Here is a 24300-nt window from a genome sequence, read left to right as displayed (position 1 = left end):
ATGACAAAATGTGACAACATAATTTAATACAATTACAAATTAGAATTTTCTAAAGGTAGAGACTGGAAATAAGATAATGAAAAGTAAGAATACGACTATAATAAGTACTATAAAGAGAGGCACATACCTTAGCAGATACTAAATTTGCAATGGATTGTATATATGATTTCCATGAAACATAAGTAGTAAATGATAGTCCATATAATAAAATAGAGGGCTTGATTGGAATCAATATTAGGAATATGAGTGTAAAAATATAACCATTTATCAATATAGGAACACAAACATTATTGCTACAACTGTAAGCAATAAATAGGTTTTGTACGAGTTAAAATCAACTATTTACTGCAAGCCTTAAGCTATGAAGGTATGAAGTTCAGTTTAACATCAAATGAGTGAACATCAATGAGGAATTGGCGGTATTTGAATGTTAATGTTCATGCAAATGGTTTTATCTTGGCCTTATTCGAGTACATGGAAAAATCCCTGCAGATAGATGTTTGGAAATTTTGAAGTCTAAATCAGTCTTGGTTTAAACCTTGGTTTAAAGGACTGTGTCGACAGAATTACTGATGGAGCTGCAGTAATTAAACAATTTGGACAACTTTCATAGATTCAACATCAACTATGTTTAGCACACAGCATTTAACTTGCTGTACTTAACATTTTATACATAAAAAAAAATAGTTCTACTAGGAAGCAATAAAATGACCCAATAAAAACATAGATGAAACTTATTCTGATGAGGAAACTGAATCTGATATAAGAATAAATGTTGTGATTGATATATCATCTGAAGCTCATGTTAAAAACACTGATATTTATTCTTTGATAGAAAAAATCAGAAAAGCTGTGGAAACATTAAAAAATTCTTCCACTAAAAATGACATTGTTTTACAAAAACATGTAAAAGACATGCTTGGAAAAAAATTTATCAAATCAGCTTATACTTTTGATATATATAAAAAAAGTTTAAGATTAATCTAACTTAGTAATGATTCAATTCACAAATATAAAAAGCATCTTGAACAAATTATCAAGCTTATTTTTTACGTTGCTGGCATAACTTGTATCAAAATAAAACCTAGTTTAGATGATAAATCACTAAATCACACCTAACTAAGTTATTGTAATGATTTAATTCACAGGTATTCAAAGATTTTTAATTTTTAATAAGTTATTTTGAGAAATTCAAATTATGTTAAATATTTTTTTAGTAAAATGCTTTGTTTTTGCTTATTTAACCTGTATAATTTTAAAATTTTATGGTAATTTAGTAAAATTACAATTCTTATGCGATCTATTAACATTTTATCTACTTGTTAGTAACCCTCTGTAGTAATCTTGGATTATTGTATAAAAATGTCTTGACTATTAACTAAGCTCTGTGTGACACACCTTCGAGGTATCTTTTAAAAATGTTTTATTACGGTTTATGTATGTCTATTATTTTTATTTAACATAATTATTGCTGATTTTCTCTTTCTACATTTTATTCGCTATCAATAATTATTAATTCAATATTACGTTTTAATCTTGTAAGGTTATTAATAAAATATTAATAAATTTGTTTCATCTGAATTGTCTAGTTGAAAAAAAACTTTGTAAACAATCCATACATGTACAATTTTGGATATGAAACAGTTGTTATAAACCTTTTGAAATACTGTGGAAGTCAAAAATTTATATTAGAAATAATTTATAGATAATTAGTCTTTTTTAATATATCATTCATAAACATAGTTAAATATCAAAACATACATCAAAAATAATATGACAAGGAAACAAATATGAAAATATTTTCTCAAAAAGCAATTCTTTTAAACAAAAACAAAAAATAAAACAAAAATAAAATAAACAAAATAAAAATATATAATATTACTTTACTTACTATCTATCTATCAATATATCTATATATACACATACACACAGAGGTCATCTAGGTTAGGGTGGCTCTTAAAACAACATTTTTGAAAAAAACCTGTTCCTACCCCTTTACTTCGTTCTATATAATACTAAAACACTAGGTTTAAAATTTTTTTGAACAAAAAATTATTTTAGGGGTAGCTCAAGACCCTTAAAAATTTGACTGGTCCCTAAAATTTTGAAAATAAAAGTTCTTCTAAAGTATGTCAACCTGGTACTCAAAAGAAGCCAAATTATATAAAAACTTCAAAAACAGTAATCACTTTACAAAAAAAAAGCATGTTTAATAAAACTTAAAAATCATGACTTTTTTTATTTTCAGCTTAAAAACAATAGTTTTTATGCATTTATTTAAGAAAAAAGTTATTTTTTTGTAAATCGATTATTATTTTTAAAGTTTTTATATAATTTCGCTTCTTTTGAGTACCAGGTTGACATTAGAAGAACTTTTATTTTCAAAATTTTAGGGACCAGTCAAATTTTTAAGGGCCTTGAGCTACCCCTGAAATAATTTTTTGTTCAAAAAAATTTTAAACCTAGTGTTTTAGTATTATATAGAACAAAGAAAAGGGGTAAAAACAGGTTTTTTTCAAAAATGTTGTTTTAAGAGCCACCCTAATCTAGGTCATATTTAAAAAAATTCGCAAAACATTTTGCCAAAAAAAAAAAAAAAAACCCAGAAATTTCCACCCTCATATTTGTATTAATTTAACTTTAAACTAATGACTTAAAAGGTTTAAAAACATATATATTGCAAAAATATTTATTAAAACTTGTGTTTACATAAGACTTTTTCAGAAATCTGGAAAAACTAAAAGTTGAAATAAATATCTGGAAAAAGATGATCCCTGTATATGTGTGTGTATGTATATATATATATATTTTTGTTATTCCTCAAGGCCGAGAAGGCCACTACAGATGAGGAGGCTACTTAATAGTGGTTATAATCCTCTCTCAACGCTATAACTCTGAAACACGAACCTTGATGAACAAGGTCACTGCGCGGAGAAACAAGTTGATATATATATATATATATATATATATATATATATATATATATATATATATATATATATATATATATATATATAGTCTGATTGTAAAAAAAATTATTTGCTGACATTTTTATTCGCTGTGTGGTATGCATGTCTTCTGCAACAACTTTATGCTCAGTATAATGCACTGTTAAACCATTAAACGAAATGCTTTTCACTAATAATTTTATTAACAGTAATTTTATTAACAGCGATGTTTTAATAATGGAGTACCACTAGCATCTGTCAACTTTGACAAGTATTTCCAATAAAGATAGTTATTAAAAAAAAGAGCTTTTTTATATGATTTTGAATAAAGGTTTTTAGAGCTTCAGCATATCAAACAATTTGTCAAACACTCTTATAAAATTTATAATTCCTTCAGCATGCTTGAAACTTGAATGTTTGGATAACATAAGAAACTCAATTGCATCTGCAACTGAATTACTGTGATTTTGTGTAGTAAACTTAACATTCATTTTGTGATGTTGGAAACAGATGTTTTATTAAAATTTTATTTGCAAATTTTAACCCTTCCTCTTCATGTATTTCATAGAGATTTTATGTAGCTTCATTTTATGTAGTTTCCATCACAAACACCTATAAATCACAAAATGCATTTCTAGCTAATTTTAGCATATGACTTCGGTCAGGGATTGCATATAAGTCATTATAACCTTCAAAAGTAAACCTTCCATTAATATTTTCAAGTTATTTCCTAAAGATGCATCCTAGTGATGCAACAGAACTAAAATTTACATTTACACCATCAAATGTAATGTTTTGTACATTTTATGCTCATCAGAACAAAAAAAATAATGCTAATACGGCATGTAAGGTTTTTGACTGTTATTTTACTGCACAGTATATACGAACAGGCGTTTTCCAATGACATTGTAGGCTTATCAGCATAAATACCAATGTTTCTGTAGTAAGTGTATCTGCTTCATTAGCAATGATATCTTTTCCATTATTTGTAAAGCCAATAAACCGACTTGACTTTTTATCATTTAGAACTGATATTTTGATTGCCATAGCATCTATGAGTACACAATCTTTGTAATTTATGCCAGTCTCTGTCACAATTTACAGAAAAAATCCAGTTAGCTTGAAGCAGGAAAATGGAGTATAGGTTGTTATTATGAATTATTTTAATTAATCAGCGTATTTATACTCTTTTGGCAATATTTTTTTTTGGCAATAATAATCTGTTAGTATTGACAACAACATTTTTATCACTTTTACTGGCAATCAATACAATGATGACTTTCTGCTGTTTCTGAAATTTTCACCTTTTTAATAGCTGTCTTTTAATTTGTTTGTTAATTTATTTTATTTAACTGTCTGTTTTTAATTTGAAAAGCAATATTTTGCATGTCCTACCCAGAAATTACTGGAAATGAAGAAGAGTGTTGTCCGTCAAAGACAACTGCAACACTGTAATTAGAAAGGAATGATTCAGTAAACTTTTACAGATACACTATAGAAGTGAGTTTAGGACTTTGTTAGTATTAAAAAAAAGCTTGCTAGACTTCACTACTAGTAAAGCTAAAAATCGAAAAATACTTTGAAAATTTATTTTTATTACATGTAAAAAGAAATAACTGAGCTTGAGAAAAGACTTCCAGAGAACAGATCAATTTTTCATGGCTTGTTAAATCTTTTACCAATGAAAGTTCCTTAACAAGTTAAAAATTTTTCATTTTCAAAGCTAAAGGGTACATCAAGTCAAAAAATTAAAAATTTCCGACTACTTTCTTGCACATCTATGTATTACTGTTTTTAATTGTTATGCCAGGAAAGTGTTCTGACAGGTCATTTATGTAAAAAGCAGGCAGAGAAACAGAATGTCAAGTCATGTGCTGGATGCAGTCATTTGCATAAAATCACATTTAATAAGCCAAAAAATTTGTTGCAAAGACTTTAACACCCCTGAGTTAATGATCGTAAAGAATGGAAATGAAATACACGCAACAAACGGAAGCAAGAATAAATACAACTTTCACTAATCAGCGCAACTTTGTTAAATGTGTCTAAAAACTACATATATCTCTTTTTTATTTAAATAGAGATTAATATTTAATTAAAAATTTTTTAGATAAAAATGTTTTGTTTTATTCTTTTTTTGTTGCGGTTTACTTCTGGTTTATTTTTTATTTATTTATTTTTGGGTTGTTGCCCAAAAAAAAACTGGCAACCTTGTTGAGAGTGGGTGTTGAATATTTTGTGTGTAGTTAGAGATGTGTGAGTGAGAATTTTGAAAATAGATTTTAAAAAGATAATTTTATCTGCTAAATATTAAAAATAATTAAAGATAAATAAAGATAAATAATTTTAACTAAATATTAAAAAAATAATAATATTATTAACAGCAAGGAAAAAAATAACACCAATTGAAATCATAATAAATTTAAATTTTTATTTTAATAAAATATAAATTTTTATTTGATCTTATGATTTTTTAAATACTTAATTTTTATACAAAAAATACCTATCGCCAGTTTGTACAATTTTTGATATGATAAACTTGAATTTGCTAGAAAGAATAAATGTTTGAGGTTCATCTTCATCATCGCCAAGTGCACTATCATAAGCTGCTTCTGCCAAAGATGAAAATGCCTAAATTAATTTTTTTTACATAATTATTATTTTTTATATTATTTATATTATATATTTGTATTATATATATTTTTGTATTATTTATATTATATATATATATTTATATTACTTTACATTATTATTATTATTAATTATGTTAATTTCTTTTATTTTCAATTATATTAATTTCCAATGTATATTTAAAAGCTCTTTTAAAAGATATAAAAGCAACCAAACTTAAAGTTATTTAAACTAAACTAAAATTAGGTAGCTATCTTTTATCTTTACCATTGTTAGGTTTGTTGTTAGAATGTTATTTTTACTGCTAATGTATATATTGAAATTAAATATAAAGATTAAACTGTTTTTATAAACAAATCAATTTTAACCAACCATTTCTTTGTAATAAATCAAATAATTTACATTATTTAAAAATTTGTTATAAATCAAATTCATTAAAAAAATTTTTCTTTATAAATTAATAAACCAGGATTTTGATTCTTGAAGTACAACAGTACAAATCTGGATCCTAATTCTGTGTGAAACAAACAAGTCTAAAGCCGATTTTAACAGAAAAAATGTGTGATAAATCGATTTTTAACATTTAAAAATGTGTAGTAAACAAGGAAGACTTTTTTTCACTTTCATATGAGTAAAGGTTTTGTAAATCTCATACATAGCTGAAGATTTTATATGAAAGGCCTTCTGTGTTAAAGAAAATTTTTTAAAATATTTGTTAAAATTTAAAAAATAAATATATTTTACTCATCTTAGTTTGAATAGTTTTTCTTTTGTTACCTGGAACTTTTACTCATATATATATATATATATATATATATATATATATATATATATATATATATATATATATATATATATATATATATATATATATATATATATATACATATATATATATATATACATATATATATATACATATATACATATATATTTATATATATATGCGCGCTTGTGGGAGTATATTTGTTTTATTTACTTTAGCCTTCACCTTATTTTTAAATTAAATTTCTAGTATAAAATTTTTAAATTATATTTCTAGTGTAAATATATAAATTTCTGTTTGTATTAATTTTATGTTCTCTTTGTAGGCAGTGGGAATTTCTGAAAAACTTTTGATTCTTTTGATAGAATCTTTAAGTTTAGCTATTTTGAAAGTTACAATTTTTATAGCATTTTTGGTGTTGCTTTTTAATTGTCAAAAATATTTTTTTTTCAAAAATTTAAAGAGTTACATGTTAAATGTTTATATAAATCTAACAGTTTTTAATAATAATGTTTAATAAAAGACCTACTAACAATATTTAATAAAAGACCTACCCAAAAAACATTTGTTGCTACTCGCGGTTCACCTAACAGTTTATAACTAACAATGTTCAATAAAAGATATATTTACTATATAACCCAACAAACAAATAAAAACTTACCCAACAAACATTTGTTGCTACTCGTGGTTCACTATCAAGATTTTTTATCAAAACATCTAAAAGTCCATCAAGATTTACAGGATTCAATGCAGCGTCAGGAACTTGATCACAAATTCGACTTAATGTCCATGCAACAGAGTCTCGAATAATCATATTACTATCGGACATGAGTGATATTAGATATGGTATGCCCTAAAAATAAGGAAAATTTCATAATAAAAATAAAGTTATTAAAGTTATTAAAAATGTTTATCTGAAAATAATTAAACTAACTGAAATTTTATTTTTATCTTTAAATGATTTTAATAAAGTTTTAATTTACTAATTTAACAAATTAGCATTACTTCTATAACTATTTTATTACAAATATTTGAATTTGATTGCTAAAAACATCTACTCAATGCTTAGACTTGCATTAGATGAAGCCACAATTAAGTTTATATTTTTATGACAGAAAAAATATTTTAGTTACTCTATTAATTTTCAACATTTAATTCAAGGTGAAAAAAAAAATGCTTGTAAAAGGCTGCAAAAGGCATTATAGTCTTTGGAAAATACATTAAAATAAAACAAATAAAATTCTTTGAGACTGTTGAACTAATCAAAATACCAATTTAAAACTATTTCATAAGTGGTAAACTTTCGTACATGGATGAGAATGCCAGTATTTTATTAAAACTACTGCAGTAATTTTTTGATTCCATGATTATGATAAAACTTCCTTATTATTTTACCAATTTTAATATAAAAATTAGTGATGTGCCAGGTAGTCGGTTCAGACTTAGAGACCTGGTAATTAGGCTAGATACCTGGAACTGCCAATTTTGTTGCAGTATCCGGCACCGGGTATCTTATAAGAAGTTTTTAATAAACATAAACCTTAAGTGCTGTAACTATTTGTTTTCGTGGTACATTAAATGGTGTTAAAACATTACCAGGATTGCTTTTAGTTTAAACGTCAACCAATCAATAAACTTATTGATATAAGTCTAAGAGTGTCATGGAGTCATTAAACACAAAGTCCTATTTACTCAAAAGAGATTTGTCTCATTTAAAATATGTTTCAATATATATTTTTGCAGTATAATCAGAATATATTGCAAAAAGGAAACTGATTTATACGGATATAAAATCAGTAATGCAAAATGAAATAATTAGAGAATACTTTGTTTAATTGTGGGAATACTTTGTTTAATTGTGGGAACTTTTAATAATTAAACTTTGAATGAATGAGTTTGATACTTTAATTGAGTTGCATAACTCGCTTTTAAATACAATATTTGTTTACAATAACTAAACATTTACAATAGTTTAAAGTAAGCAACTGTTTACAACAAACATTCTAAATATCTTACATGTTAATTGAAAACAATGGTTTAAAGATTTATTCAAAAATAATAATATTTATTATTATATTAAAAAATTGTATTATATAAATATATACATCTATATAAATATATCTCTAAATCTTTCATTTTTCATAGCATAAATTTTGATTAATTAGCGCATATTTGGGATTTACAAAAATTTACTAAAATTACAAAAAAAATACATAATATATATTTTTTTAATTTATCGCCAATATGCGCTAATTAATCGAAACTTATGCTATGAAAAATAAAAGATTAAGAGATATATCTATATAGTAAATATATCTATATAATATTATTATATATAATACCTCAATTATAAAACAAAAATTAGTTAGCCGGAACAGTATTAGAAGTTGATAGAGTTAATTTTAACTTTAAAGCTCTTGATGTTTTTGGCATTGAGTGAGAACATTTCAGGGAGATTTTACAAACTTTTATTCAAACTTTTTTTTATGGACCCGGTGCCAGGTACTCAGACTCAGCATTTTTGCAGGTACTTGGAATCAGGAACTCGGCATAAACTGGTTTCGGCACATCTCTGATAAATATAAGCAAAAAATTAAGCAGAAAAAAGAGGATCATTTAAACAAAAATAAAGAACATTTAATGAAAATCAAGTTATTCCAGGCCAGAGGAAAACATAATAAGTTAATCATTTTATCTTTGTTAAGGGACATGTTGCCAAGTCTCAATGTAGGCAAGAAGCAATTGAAAGCACTTCACATTGTGTTGATCCTATTAAAAAGCACTAGAACACACATCCCAAAAGTAATTGAGTTCCACTTCAGCTGGTCAAAAACATTTCCATTGATTTGGAAACTCTGACTTCTGGTTTGGCCATTGATGCTCAAAGGTTAAAGAAATCTGCAAAAAAACTGAAGTAATATACTTTTCCAACATTTCCTAGTATCCAATATCTCTAACACTTCACAAAATTACCTACCCAAAACAAACTATATTGGGTGTTATTTTTTAAGTTTTGTTGTATTATGGGCAAAATGCTGCAGATAAAGAACCCAATAAAGTAATAACATTTTTAGATTATTATATTAAATAAAATGAGAATGATAGAAAAGAAAAATTTATTCTGTTAGCTGGCAACAACTACAGCCTAAACAAAAATAGATATCTTTTTTTATTATTATTTTGATAATCTTTATGCAAAAGAAATTTTATTTTGCACAAAGATTATCGAAATAATAATAATAATAATAAAAATAACTATTTTTGTAAATAATATTAACATTGGATTACATGGGATAATATTGGATAATTGTGAAATAAATTACAGGTTGTAATATAAACAAATGTAATAAATACAAACAAAACATGGTTTTTTCTATTTTCAGCTGGCTAGTCAGCTTTATATTTTATGAGCCAGTTGCTACTAGTTTAACAAGCAGCTAGCTGGGTATCCAGTTATTTGTTTTAGCAAACCAGCCATGTTTTCTATTTACTAGTCTATTAATGCTTTAAAAAGAAAAGCTTAAGATAAGCTTTCTTCTCAAACCATAAACAACAACAATTTGTGTTAAATTTTAACACAACTTAAACTGCTGCAATTATGCCAGTTTGTTTAAAATAGTGCAACTAATGCAAGAACTCTCAAAAGACATAAGACAGATATTGGCTAAGTATGAAACTTTTATCAATAACTGACAATGGCTTTACTTGACCAGTGTCTGATTTAATAAAATAAAAGTTGGTGCTTTACTTTTTTAAACCTGAAAAATGAAGCCAAGATTGATTAAATACTAAAAAAAAACAATGATAAAGAGTTCAATAATTTAGTTTACACCTCCACTTTGTGACAAAACCAGTTACTAAACATTATTTTTGAAAATCAAAACATGAAAATTTTATAAAAGCTGTTATTTAAAATTGAGGCTTTCCAAAAATATTTGTATTTTACCTAAAGATATAACTAAACAAATATTTAGACAATGTGAAACATGTTTTCAAGATTGCAACTATTTTATTTGAAAATTTAAATATATTTTGAAAAATATTCATGAAATTCTTTTCTAAATTTTTAAAGCGATAGAATACTGATAAATCTGTTAAATAAAAACTAAAATAAACTTTTTTAAAGCAATAAATACTGATAAAACCAAAGGTTCTATGCTGTGCATGTATGTATGTGTGTGTGTATGTATTTATGTATGTATGTATGTATGTATGTATGTATGTATGTATATGTGTATGTATGCATGTATAAGTGTGTGTGCAAGTTATGTATGTACAGACGTACGTGTATATATATATACATACAATTTTTTATATATTGCTCTGTTCTTTAAGAACATTGAGCACTTTATTTGTAGAATACACTAATATTTTCTCTCTCTCTATGTATATATATATAGCGAGCGCATAAAAAAGTGCTTGCCCCCAAAAATAATATTTTTTGTTCAACAAATACTTTTTCGTAAAAACACTTTTATGTATGAATAATTATATATACAATTTAAATAAAACAATCATTTTGCCAGTCTTAAAGTTTTTATTTAAAAATAGTATTTTTGCCGTTTTTATTTTAATCACTTTACTTCCATTTAAATTAAAAGTAAAACAAAATATGGAAGAAAACTTTCAGACAACTTATAAGTGTATATATATAAATAAATATATAAATATAAATATATATATAAATAAAATATTTTGATTTGTATTTATATGAAACATTGTTTTATCTAGAATTAAATAAAGCGTTCATTTGATTTTTTAAGTTATATTATTTAGAATTTAAATAAAACGTTTGTCTTTTATTTTAAAACGTTTTGTCCGTTTTATTTTAATTACTTTGTTCAATATTTATATAAAACATTTTGTAAGTTTTATTTTTATGTTGCTTTTATCTTAATTATTTATCAAAAATAAAATTTTAGTTTTTATAAGAATTATTTTAGTTTTCCCGGTGTTTTTTATTTTTATTTTTAATCAAGCATTTGTTCAAAGCATTTATTTCCTTATTTTAATTTAAATAGCAGACAAAATATGAATTTTTTGCTCAGGCTAACCATAAAATGACCATTTGGCCAGTGCTATTTTGTGCGCAGTCTTGAAATTTCAAACAAATTTCAAGACTGTATGTATATGTATGTATGTATGTATATATATATACACACCAACACACATATCATAAGCCTGCACTCGGGTAGCCCGACGGTACCAGGCAATCGAAATTTGTGAAGGGTAACTAAGATTATTCCTATGATGCAATAAAGTTCCCCAAAAGGGTAACTATTGATTTTTGTCTGCAGTTCTAGTTTGTTATATTTTTTTAATTCAAAAATTCTATAAAAAAAAAATAAAAAAGGAACTAAAATAGTAAAACTGTATTTTAAATATTCAATGTTTGTTTTCACATTTTCTATCATTAATTAAAACATAAGACAATTGCATGAGCATTTATACGTATTTAAAAAAAATACTTCCTAAATAAAAACTAAAAATTTTAATTGTTTAAATTATAATTATTTTAAATTTAATTAAAATATATATAAATATGCTAATACTATTTTACGGTCACTTTTTTTATAATTTTGCAATTTAGAAATAAAGTTTTTGAACTTTTCACTTTTCAAAAAAAAAAAAATAATAATAAAGAAATAATTACTTTGACAGGCCTTTTTAAGAAGCGTTACACAGCTCACATTTTATGTACAAAATGGATTTGCAAATTGTCAACTTTCCAAATCGCTTTCCGGACAACCCAATTACCCTCTCAACTTGACCTCATTTACCCAGATCTCATTTACCTTCTCTACTCGACTTATGTATTGTTTCTGATCCTAGTCAGTGCTCAGTTTCTCCACATTCACTCTTAGGTGCTTCTGATCACGGTTTGATCTCTCTAAAACTATTATCTTATTCTTCTTCATCATCAGAATCCCCATATCATCGTACCTCTTACAACTACCTTAAAGCTGACTGGGACTCTTTCCATGATTTTTTTTGTGATGGCCTTTGGGTAGAAATCTCTTGTCTTCCTGCTAATAAATGTGCTTCTTACATAATTTCTTGGATTCAGGCTGGCATGGAATCTTTTATTCCCTTTTGATGATGCCAGGTCAAGCCTCATCTCTCCATGGTTTTCCTCACAATGTGCTGCTGCAATTGCCAATCGAAACTGTTACTTCCATATCTATCAGCAAAAAAAAATTCTCCAGAAAAAAAACGTCTGTTTATTACTGCTAGAAACCATTGTAAAAAGGTTTTGTCTACTTGTGACTTTTGGAGAAACTTTAATAGTATCAATAATAAGGGCAAATCTGTAATTTCACCTCTCTTGTATGGTTCGGACTTTGTCACATCTCCTAATGACAAAGCTGAATTGTTTGCTAAGAACTTTTTATCAATATCATCTCTTGATTTCACTAGTTCATCTCTTGATTTCACTAGTTTCATTCTACCTGATATAGCCATCAAAAAGGTTGATCCATTGCTTGACATTCGTATCACTCTAGCTTCTGTATCTAAAGTGATTTCCTGCTAAGACTCTTCTACAACTTGTGGCCTGGATAACATACCTGTTATATATCCAGAAAACACTTGCAGAAGTGTTTTCTGGAGCTGTCATCTATATTTTCAAAACTATTCAACAAGTGCGTATCAGAGTCTTGTTTTCCAGCCTGCTTTTAAGCAGCATCTGTTATCCCTATTTACAAAAATTCTGGAGTGTGATCTGATTTGTTTAACTATATTCCCCTTAGTCTTCTTCATATCTTCAGCAAGGTTTTTGAATCTTTAATTAAAAACACTTAATCTCTCATCTTGAGACTAGTAACTTACTTTCTGATCATCAATATGGATTTCGATCTTCTTGTTCTACAGCTGATTTGTTGACTGTAATAACCGATAGGTTTTATCGTGCATTAGATAAAGATGGAGAGGTAAGAGTATTGCTCTTGACATTTCTCAAGCTTTTGATAAGGTTTGGCATGCTGGTCTTCTCCATAAGCTTTCTTCTTACCATGTATCTGGTAACATCTTTAAGATTATGGAATCCTTTCTGTCCAATTGTAGCATAAAGATTGTCCTTGATTGATAGCATTTTTCTCCATATCCTGTAACTTCAGGGGTTCCTCAAGGTTCAATACTCGGCCCTATACTCTTTTTAATTTACATTAACAATCTTTCAGATATTTTCACATCTGAGGTGGCATTGTTTGCTGATGATACTACCATTTATTCTTGTCGTGATAAGAAGCCAACACTCTCTGATTGCTTGGAAGAGGGGAGGGGGTATTTGAGCTTAAAGAGGATCTCACTTCTGCTACAGCATGGGGCTCACAGTGGTTTGTGAACTTTAATTCATATGAAACTTAATTTTTTTCAGGCAATAGTTATCGCAATAATTTAGATCTTCCTATATATATGAACAGTAATGTACTTGATGAGTCATCTACCCTTCATTTTCTAGGATTAAGTCTTATTTCTGATCTTTCTTGGAAACCGTATATCAAATCTATTGCAAAACTAGCATTTGGTAAGTTGCATCTCTTTATCGAGCTTGACACTTTCTTAGCCTGGATTCTATTCTTTTTCTCTATAAATTTTAAATCCGTCCTTGTATGGAATACTGTTGCCATATCTGGGGCAGATCTTCTAATGATGCCATTTCTCTTTTAGACAAGGTGCAAAAACGCATTGTAAACATAGTTGGACCTGCTCTTGCAGCTAACCTCATACCACTATCACATCATCTTAATGTTGCTTGTCTTTCTCTTTTCTACAAATACAATAATAGGCACTGCTCTAAAGGGCTAGTGTTTCTTGTACCATCTACTAAAATTCATTCTTATGTTACTCGTTGTTCAATTAAGTCTCACCCTTTTTCTGTGACTGTTCCTAAGTGCTCCAAAAACTCTTATTTGTCTAGTTTTTTCCCTCAAACATCTGTTCTTTGGAATTCGCTTCCTTCATCTTGCTTTCCTGATTCATACAACTTGCAATCTTTTAAGTTGTCTATCAATCATTATCTTGCTCTACAAACCTCATCTTTTCTCTTCCAGTAACTTCCAACTCTAATAGTGAATGCTTGCAGCCTGGTTGGAAGTTGGAAGCAAAAGTGTTAAAGAAAGAAAAGAAAAAAAAAATTGTGTTAAGTTTATTTGACGTAATACATTTATGAACATAAATTACTTTAAAAAATGTCTTATTGGTAACTGATAAAATTTATTTATTAATTATTTATAATTTTTATTAAAAATAATACATTAAATACATAAAACTTAAAATAAATAAGTTGTGATAAACAAACAAAAAAGATTATGTTAAGTTTTGTTTTAAGATTGTTTTAAGAAATAAATTCTAAGGAAATTTAATCTTTTATAAATACCGAATTTAAACTCATTAAATAACTTTTGTTATATTAGTTCATAATTAAATTTAATTACAAGGCGGTACATTAAAAAACTTTCAAAATATCTATATTTGTCAGGCTCCTGTAACAAATAAGATCTTTACATTAAAAGCAAATAGGTTTAAAGTATTTGTAAATTGCTTTTTTATATTTGCCAAGACTTTGTTGTCCTAAAAAAGTATATATCGGCATGTGCTTTATCTGAAAGTAGAAAAGTGAATGTCCTCAACAGTTTAGGATATTACTTTTATTTACACAAACATTTTCTAGTCTACACTTAGACTTTTAAGGAAAATGACTAGAACTACGTCGAATGTAAAAACTATTTAAAAAAAAAAAGCAACAAGCAACTCAAAACTTTGATGGGCGACCAACATTAACGAACTAGTTACTTCAGCCACCCTTTTGGTAACCAATCAAGTCTGAGTGTACATCCTTGTAAGTGTGTGTGTATATTTATATATCAGAGCTGCCATTTTTTTGAGCAAAAAGAAGCTTAGGAAAAAACTTAGGCTATAGTGCTCATTTCTCTTACAGGTCATTTGACACTGAACTTATTCAAGATTGATTTCAAAAGAGTTAAAATGTCAACATTTTTTAGTCATTCACAGAAAAATTTCAATTCAAAATGCTTTACAAAAAATTTTTTAAACATTAATGAATTTTTTTATATATAACAAACATTGTTAAAAAAAATGAAAATATAATTACTTCTACTACATATGGGCTTAGAGTTTCAGCAGTTGGACCTTCAACTATTGAACCTAAATTTAAAAAATATATATTCATGTTATGATATTTTCAATACAAAAATTAATCTCAAATCTAAACTTTCTAGACAAAAACTATTCACATTTAAAATCTTTAAGAACTAGTGAGATCAGTAGTAGGTCAGAGCTCTGAAAAATAAGAGTCCTTATTTTGTGTGAAATCCAGAATTGAATTGAAAAAAAAAAATGTTAATGACATCTGAACTTCATAAGAAAAAAATAAGACTTTGATTTGAAGACTTTTAGAATCTTTAAACCTATCATTATTTAACTCAGAATCCAATATATCAAAAACTAAAAAAAAAGGTATTAAAAACTCTAGTTTAAAACTGATAGAGTCTGGAACAATAAATAAAATACTATAATTAAAACACATTTTACCAAAAGCCATAACAGCAGCATCTTTAAACCTCCAATCTGTGTTAGAAATATTTTGTAGTATAAATGGAATAACATGAGGAATCACATCATTTGAACAGCAAGAAGCTAATAACATCAAACAGACACCAGCAGCTTTATGGGGAGTCCAATCCTCATCATCATCATGCTCTTCTTGTGCAGTTAATGTTTGTAATAATAATGGAACTATGTCTTTGAGTGCACCTTTAGCATAAAATCGACTATATGAATGTGGAGTTGTATTAGTTTCTTCAGCATCAGCAGCTTCTAATGCTAAGTCTACTTCTTCATCACATATTGATGACCAAAATTCAATGCCTTGCAGTTTAATATCATCTTCAGAACTTTTCATAGCATTAACGGTAATCTAAATTTAAAAAAATAAATTTTTATAAGTTTTATTTTCGCTAAATTAGGCCTACATAAAATAGGCTGCAATATAGTCATTCACACACATAAAGAATTAGACGCTTAAGGCAGCAAAAGATATAAAAAATTGTTATAATTAATCTCAAAATAAAAAAATTTACACACGCATGTTTATATAGTCCGCAGTTTATATAGCTCCCATGTTAAAGGCTGGGTGGGCCCAGCCTTTAACATGGGAGCAACGAGTTAATAAAATATTTTTTCTACTATTTTTATTCAAATTTTTATTCATTAACAAATTTCAAATTTCATGGAATAATCTCATAGTGTTCAGTTTTTATGACCCTGCAAAGTTTACAGCCCCCTCAAATCAGGGTGGGTTAAAACTTTATATGGTAATTTTTAAAAAATAAGAGATTTTTGTATGAAATTTAAAATTTGTTGATGGATATTATTTTCAATAAAAATAGTAAAGAAAATATTTTATAAAATTGTAGCTCCCATGTTAAGGGCTGGGTGGGCCCAAAAATTAGGGTTTTTTTGTTCCGATGCTCCAATCACTGCAATTCTTTGCAAAACATTCTCATTTGACATAAGCATGAACATACAAAAATTTGGAACTAGCAATGCTAGTAAGTGTGGAAATTCAAACATTTAAAAGTCGTTATTCATCTCTGTGTATGTGTGTGTGTGCATATATATATATATATATATATATATATATATATATATATATATATATATATATATATATATATATATATATATATATATATATATATATATATATATATATATATTAATAACACTAGAATTAAAAAAATAAAAAAAAAGAAATTTTTAGGGGTAGCTCAAGACCTTTAAACATCAGATGGGTCCCTATAATTATCAAAATAAAATAGTTCTTCAAAAGTATATTGTGTCGGGTCTCAAAAGAAGTGAAATTAAATAAAATTTTTAAAAATAATCATTATTTTACGAAAAAATTATTGTTTTAAATTTCACTGCTTAGAAAAAAACATTTTTAAACTAAAAATTAAAAATATGCATTTTTACAAAAAAATTTTATCATAATTTTTTTTCCCAATGTTTTTAATAAAGTGATGATTATTTTTAATAAAAATATTTTTTTTTTGAAAATTTTTTAATTTTAGTATTATTTTATTATATAAAACACATTTTAATAATATAATATTTAACTTTTATTTTTTTACAATTCAAGCAAAAATTGTTAAAAATGCTTAAATTGTTATAATACTATATTATATATATTATTTCATTTTAACATCTATTTTACAATTCTTGTATGGATTAGACAAATATTATTTCTCAAGCTTTTTGTAAACTTGATATAAAAAGGTGAATGTTTTTAAACCTGTGGTTTTTATTGATTTTGAAACTAATTTTTTGGCAAAATATTTTTTTAAATAAGCTTTACCAAAAGCTTGTAGCTTTAGCTTTTTTTTTTTGTAGTTATTTAGGTGCTCCCAGAAGTCCTTACGGTCTTATCACAGAGCACCGCAGGAGAGCATTTAACAGGAAGTTCACGCCTCCTTCCGTACCAATGTCGCTTGTTGGGCTGAAACTGGCGTCGAACCTCGGACATCTGGGTTCTGAGCCAGAATTCTAACCACTGCGCCATGGCTGCTATAAATTTGTATTTAATCTTTAATCTAATCTTTGATACATTTTGGTGGTGACAAAAAACAAGCTTTACTTTTATAAAAACCTTAAACTTTAGAACCAATGATCATTTGAATGATTATGTATTCATGATAGTTATTATTATTATTAAATAATAATAACTATCATTAATTATTATAATCGATTAATTGTTATATGTTATTGTTATTACTTTGCTTGTTAAAACAAGAATAAATAAACTTAAAAAAGTTTAAATAAACTTTATGATTTAGATAAAATCTGTTATTTATTTTTTGGTTTTTAATGTAAATGAAATATTTTCCTTTTATACTAACTTAAACACAATATATCAAACTTACAGCAAAAAGTGCAGGACCCATATAGGCTTCAATATACTCATAATATAGAGAGACAATTTTTACCAGAGATTGAAGAGCAGCTACAGCAACCTAAAAGAAAACAAAAAAAAATTTAAATATATACTATCATACTACTTACCTCTCGAGTGCAAACCTAAACAATTTTCAACTTATTTAAATATTATATTATACCAACCACAAAAGTAATTCTTTTTTCCCTATTTTTTGATATTGTATTTCTGAAGGAACCAAACAATTCATTATAGTACTTTTTAAAATAACTTATATGTTTTATACCTAACCCTAACAAACATATTTCGGAATAAATACAGTCATCAAAAAAAAAAAAAAAAAAAAAGTAGCATGTTTTTTTTTAAAAAAGAAAAAATTAATCTTTTTAAAAATTAAATAAAACTGTTAGATATAACAAAACAACAGAATTAGTAAAAATCAATTAAAATGGAAAATTTTAATTTTTTTAAAAAGAATGGTAAAATAGATTATGGCTTCTAATTTTTTACATCTCTATTGTTAAATACAGAATATATAATACATTATCTTTTTTCAAGATTCACAATTTGATTAAGATCAGCAGATTGTACTGGCCACTAAAGGTAGGTATTCTAGCATTTTGTACGTATCTTTTATTTTTTCTTGCTGAATGCTTTAGGTGAACTAAAATATAATGGCACTAATCAGCAAAGAACCCAGAGTTTATTTGGGGGTACCACCTTTTTGCCCGGCAAAGTTAAGGAGGGGGGTTATGTTTTTGATTCCCCCTTTTCTCCCCTAGCATTTTTTTGAATATATGAATTTATTGGTAGACAAATGTTACTTAAGTTACTATTTTACAAAAGACTTTAATAAACACTTTTGTTGCAAATACCACGCTATTAGTAACTAATTATTGAAAGTTGTTCAAAGTATTTTTAACCATTTATCAACTATATTTTAATAAATTCAGTTTTACTAGTTATTAATATTTTAAATAAATAATTTAAATACTTTAAACAATTTCTATTCAATATTACATAATATATTTACATATTATTATATATATATTACATAATATAATTATATATATGTATATATATATATATATATATATATATATATATATATATATATATATATATATATATATATATATATATATATATATATATACATATATTAAATCACGCAATATTTGAAAATTTAACAAAATAGTTCTATGTCTATTTGAATAATTTGAATAAAAAATATAAGCATTTAATAAAAATTTGAACTATTTGAATAAAAAATGTAAGCATTTAATAAAAGTATTTACTATTAATTCAATTTTAAATTTTGATTGAAATGTTAACAAATCTGTTAATTAAAGTATTACTAAAGGTTAATAATTTTTAAAGTGATTCAAAGGTGCCTTTTAAATTAAAGATAATTAAAAAAGAGTAATAATTACAGTAAACATAATTTTAAAAATGTTACTTTTTTTTTATTCAAAAACATATTTTAAAAAACATAACATTTTAAAAAGTATATTATACTTTTTTAATCATTAAGTATAATTAAAAAGATTACTTTAATAAATAAGTTACATTTATTATGGGTTAATTTTATTCTTTATTACATTTATTATTTAAACAGTTACATTTATTATGGGTTAATTTTATTATTTATTACATTTATTATTTAAACAGTTACATTTATTATGGGTTAATTTTATTATTTATTTGGGTTAATTTAAACAGATCTTAATACTTTTATAGTTATTTCAATCGTTGTATTATTTTAAAAGTCAAAAGAATATGGAAAAGAAACAAAACTTTCTGGAAAAAGTTACATTTTGTTTTTTCGTTTTCATTGCAAAATAGCAAGCTAAAAGATAAAAAAGTTCATTCAAAAATTAAATTAAATATTATCAAAAGAGGTTTACTCTTAATTGCCAAAAACAAAAGTGAAAAAAAAAACTGAATGGATATTTTAAAATCATTCTACCTTTCAAAAAAGCAAATTTTTATACATTCCATTGTTATAAAATTTTGCAACAAGTTTTTAAAATTAAGTTTCATAACAACATTCATTTTTTTAAAACTAATGTTCTGTTAGTAACCGAAGGACATTTAGATCATTAATGTAAAAAAGCAATTTTTTTAAAATCCATTTTATTGACCTGAAGAATAAATGAGGTAGCTAAAGTAAATTGAAAATTACTTAAATACTACTGCATTTAAAACAGAAATTTTTTTCTTCTTCTATTTTTAATAAAAAGGCAAAAGAAAAATTAAAAAAGAAAAATAATTTTTGGATGCCTTTTTTTTGGGTACCAATACCGGTACAGCGGGACTAAAACAGGTCTGGGTTCATTCCTGCTTATATACCATTATATTTTAGTTGGTCCATGATTCCATTAAAAGTTAAAAACAACTTTACCAAAAAAACAATACAAAATCACATGTAACACTTTATAAAGAGGGAAATTATAGTGTGAAACATAAAAAATAATCGGGAAAAACTCCAAGCTCCTCTCTTTGATAATTTGGAAGATCAAATTATGAGTATTTTTTGTTAAAGGGATTACTAAGTATTATGAAGTTATTTTTTATATCAATTTTTTTTTTAAATTAAACTGTAATTAATAAGGTCATTTAAAGTTTTATGCTTTCTAAAAAGATAATTTTATATTTTGATTTTGATATTATATGTATATGTTAAGTATTTAATGCTCACCTTGAGGCACTTGAAAATTTAATACTTTATAAATTATCCTTGAGCTGATGTATATAAATATATTTTTGTAAACATTCAAAATAGCGTTAGTGATTTTTTTAAAATAAATTTTGATCAAATTGTTTTTTGTAGTATGTCATGTAGTTAATATTACAGCATATGACACTTTAAAAGTTACTTTAAAACATTAAAGACATATATAAATATGTTTTTGTAAACATTCAAAATAGCGTTAGTGATTTATTTGAGAATAAATTTTGATCAAATTGCTTTTTGTAGTATGTCATGTAGTTTATATTACAGCATACGACACTTTAAAAGTTACTTTAAAACATTAAAGACAACCACACTTTTAAATAAAAATTCAGATGAGAATTTTCTAGATAAATCTATACAGGATGAGGAACACAAGGAGTATTTATACTGCAATCAATTGGTGACAAATTTATGTTTTTGTGCTACTTGGGGTAAAAGCATGAAACTTGGAATACATGTTGATTATATTGAAATAATCATTAAAAGACTAAGACCCACTACCAAATTAGCTCCACCTGTCTCCATAGTAATCAGATCATGCCCATAGCAAAAAAATCTTAAAAACAGTCATTTATGCATCAATCGAAAGCTCATTAAAAATGCAGCAAAAAATATAAAAACACAATGTGTTAAAAATAAATCGGTAATGAGAGGCAGGGCTTTGAAAACCTATAAGTCAGGTGGTAAAAGCATAATATTTTTGTACCAAATCGTACTTTTCAATTAAAAATAAATGTTCTTATGACACTAACAGTTGAACCTTAATATAAATTAAAAAAATTTATAAATAAAAACTAAAATATTTAATTTTAATATTTAATAAATAATTAAAAACACAATGTTATAAATCAAAAGTTACCCCTTAAAATTTTAAATAAACTTTAAAAACCTGTTGCATTAAAATCTTTAGGTAAATTATGAATCTAAGGCTCACAATCGCGTTTTTCAATTATAATTAAATGTTTTTATGACACAAATAGTTTCACCTTAATAAAAATTAAAAAAAGAAATGTCAAAATAATACTAAAATATTTCATTTTATTATTTTAGAAATAATTAAAAACACAATGTTATAAATAAAAGTTATCCCCTAAAAATTTAAATAAACTTTAAAAACTCGTTATATTTAAAACATTAGGTAATTTATGAATTTAAATCTCACAAACATTACCACATATGCAAAGTGTGGTACATGGAAGTATTGCTTTTACACATTTACAAAGACAACCTTTCTCTATTTTGCAGCCACATTATATAAGTTCACTGCACATTTTGAAAACTTCCCGAATTGTAGTCCAAACGATCTTGTAAATAATGTTTTCCATAATCCAACCCCACTCACATGGATTAGGCAATGATGGATTCTTACACAGTGATTGTGACCAGCAATACGAAGCCTGGTAAACAGCTCTAGCGATATGCAGTTGCAAAGTGTCTTGCGTAGGGGGTACGGCGCTTAGTGAACACCCTTTTTTTGCAAGGCGTTAGTGAGATCTACAAATTTTCTCCAAGTTTTCCAAAAAAGCTTTTTCCTTTTTGAAGCAAAAAATTAAACTTGATCTCAACCTGTTATAGTGTGAAATAGAGGTAAACATTTCTGTTTTGGACCAAGACATTTTACAAAATTGTGCAGTAAAATGAGGCTTTGGTTTTTGACAGTACCTAACTGTATCCATATTTCTCCTAAATGTAGATTATTAAAAATTCCTAATCCTAAAATAAGAAAACTATAATCATGTGATTTTAGATAAAAATTATTTTCATGACATAAAATATTTTCTGACTTGAAGATAATCTAAAGTATGAATATAAACATTTTACTAATGACAACAACATCAGTATCTTCAGTTCTGATCATGGCTTTTTCGAGTCCACTATAAATAGCAGCATCATATGCGTGAAGAAATATACGAGTGTCTGTTTCTTCATGCTTGCAAGGCTCAAGATTGGATTTGTTGATATTTTGGTTTGACATCACTAACTTCTCGTAGGTCACAACAACCAATCTATCTGATTGAAGACAAGATAATTGGACTGAAAGGAACTTGAATAGTTCATTTTTAATCTAATCGACGCAATAAAATGACACCCAATTACTCGAAATCTTTAATTCGGGCAACACACGACGACAAACAACTTGTCCTTTTTTGAATCTTGCTGATTCTTTAAGGCTGTTCTCTGTGTAAACATCCCAAATAGTATCAAGGTCAGTTCAGGTTATCCTGCTACTGGTAATATGTAACCCAGTACAATCTCCTTCATGTCCTGCTGCCTTGTAGTATACTCTTTTTTTGGCAACGCTTAGGAGAAGCCAACTCTGACTTTAAACACCCCCTGCCTTGGGACTTTTGGTTGAGTAAAGGCTTGAGATGGTGTCTCGATAAAAATACTCATCTTAAACAGATGTTAATTGCATCCGACTATTATCTTGTAGACTTAAGGGGTAAACAGATTCTATTTGTTGACCAGTCTCGCAACCCTTCCTCATCTATTAGGCTGGCGAAGATGTATTTATAATACATTGTTTCCAGGTTAGGATGTTGAATGCAGGATCTTCTTGACTTAATGCATGGGTTTGCTTGTGTCTCTGTTTTTATGACTAGGCAACTCATTCTATTATCTCCTAATGCGGGTACAGCTCTAAATCTCAGTTTTATAGTTCTGAGGCCGGCTGGTAGTAAGGTTTCCTAAACTCTGTGGTAGCTCTCAGAGAAGCTGATTCCATAAACAGCTGAAAAATATCAAAGTAATAACAATGCCATGTTGCACATGTATGGTATCATTGTGTGTACTTTTGGTGTGCATTGTCAAGGCTACATTTAGAGCCCTTTGTTATGGCTTTTTTTGTTTTTTTTTAGTGTTTTTTTTTGTTATTTCACCTCCCCAAGGCCCGAAGGCCACTACAGATGAGGAGGCTACTTAATTGTGGTTATAACCCTCTCTCAACTCTATAACTCCGAAACACGAACCTTGACGAACAAGGTCGCTGCGCGGAGAAACAAGTTGAGTGCGGTGCTACCAGGGACGTGGTGGGGATCGAACTCGGAACCTCTCACTTATGAAGCGAGCGCTCTACCACTACACCACTACCACTACGGCTTAGGGCTTATTAATAGTAATGAGGCAATTGCTTGGGTTACTAAACAGTGTACTGAGTTCTATCTATGCTTTGAGTCAAGTTCTTTAACAAATTTAAAAACAAATAAAGTACTAAAAACAATAAAACACAAAAAACCATCATTATTAACAAGTTCTCTAAACCTAT

General features: G+C 26.6%; 1 protein-coding gene across 1 annotated transcript in view; it reads right to left on the bottom strand.

Annotated features, from left to right (window-relative positions):
* Positions 1-24300, bottom strand: part of LOC100204052 (importin subunit beta-1) — a 63315-nt gene that overhangs the window by 6941 nt on the left and 32074 nt on the right. The window contains exons 7-11 of the mRNA XM_065799925.1: positions 18288-18377; positions 15898-16282; positions 15458-15510; positions 7007-7198; positions 5452-5579 (exon numbers count right to left, since the gene is read on the bottom strand). Of these exons, the coding sequence (XP_065655997.1) occupies positions 5452-5579; positions 7007-7198; positions 15458-15510; positions 15898-16282; positions 18288-18377 (848 nt within the window). The remainder of the gene's footprint in view (positions 1-5451; positions 5580-7006; positions 7199-15457; positions 15511-15897; positions 16283-18287; positions 18378-24300) is intronic.

The sequence above is a fragment of the Hydra vulgaris genome, chromosome 06 (genome assembly GCF_038396675.1).
Source record: "Hydra vulgaris chromosome 06, alternate assembly HydraT2T_AEP".
NCBI classification, from domain to species: domain Eukaryota; kingdom Metazoa; phylum Cnidaria; class Hydrozoa; order Anthoathecata; family Hydridae; genus Hydra; species Hydra vulgaris.
This window is presented reverse-complemented; position numbering and strand designations above follow the sequence as displayed.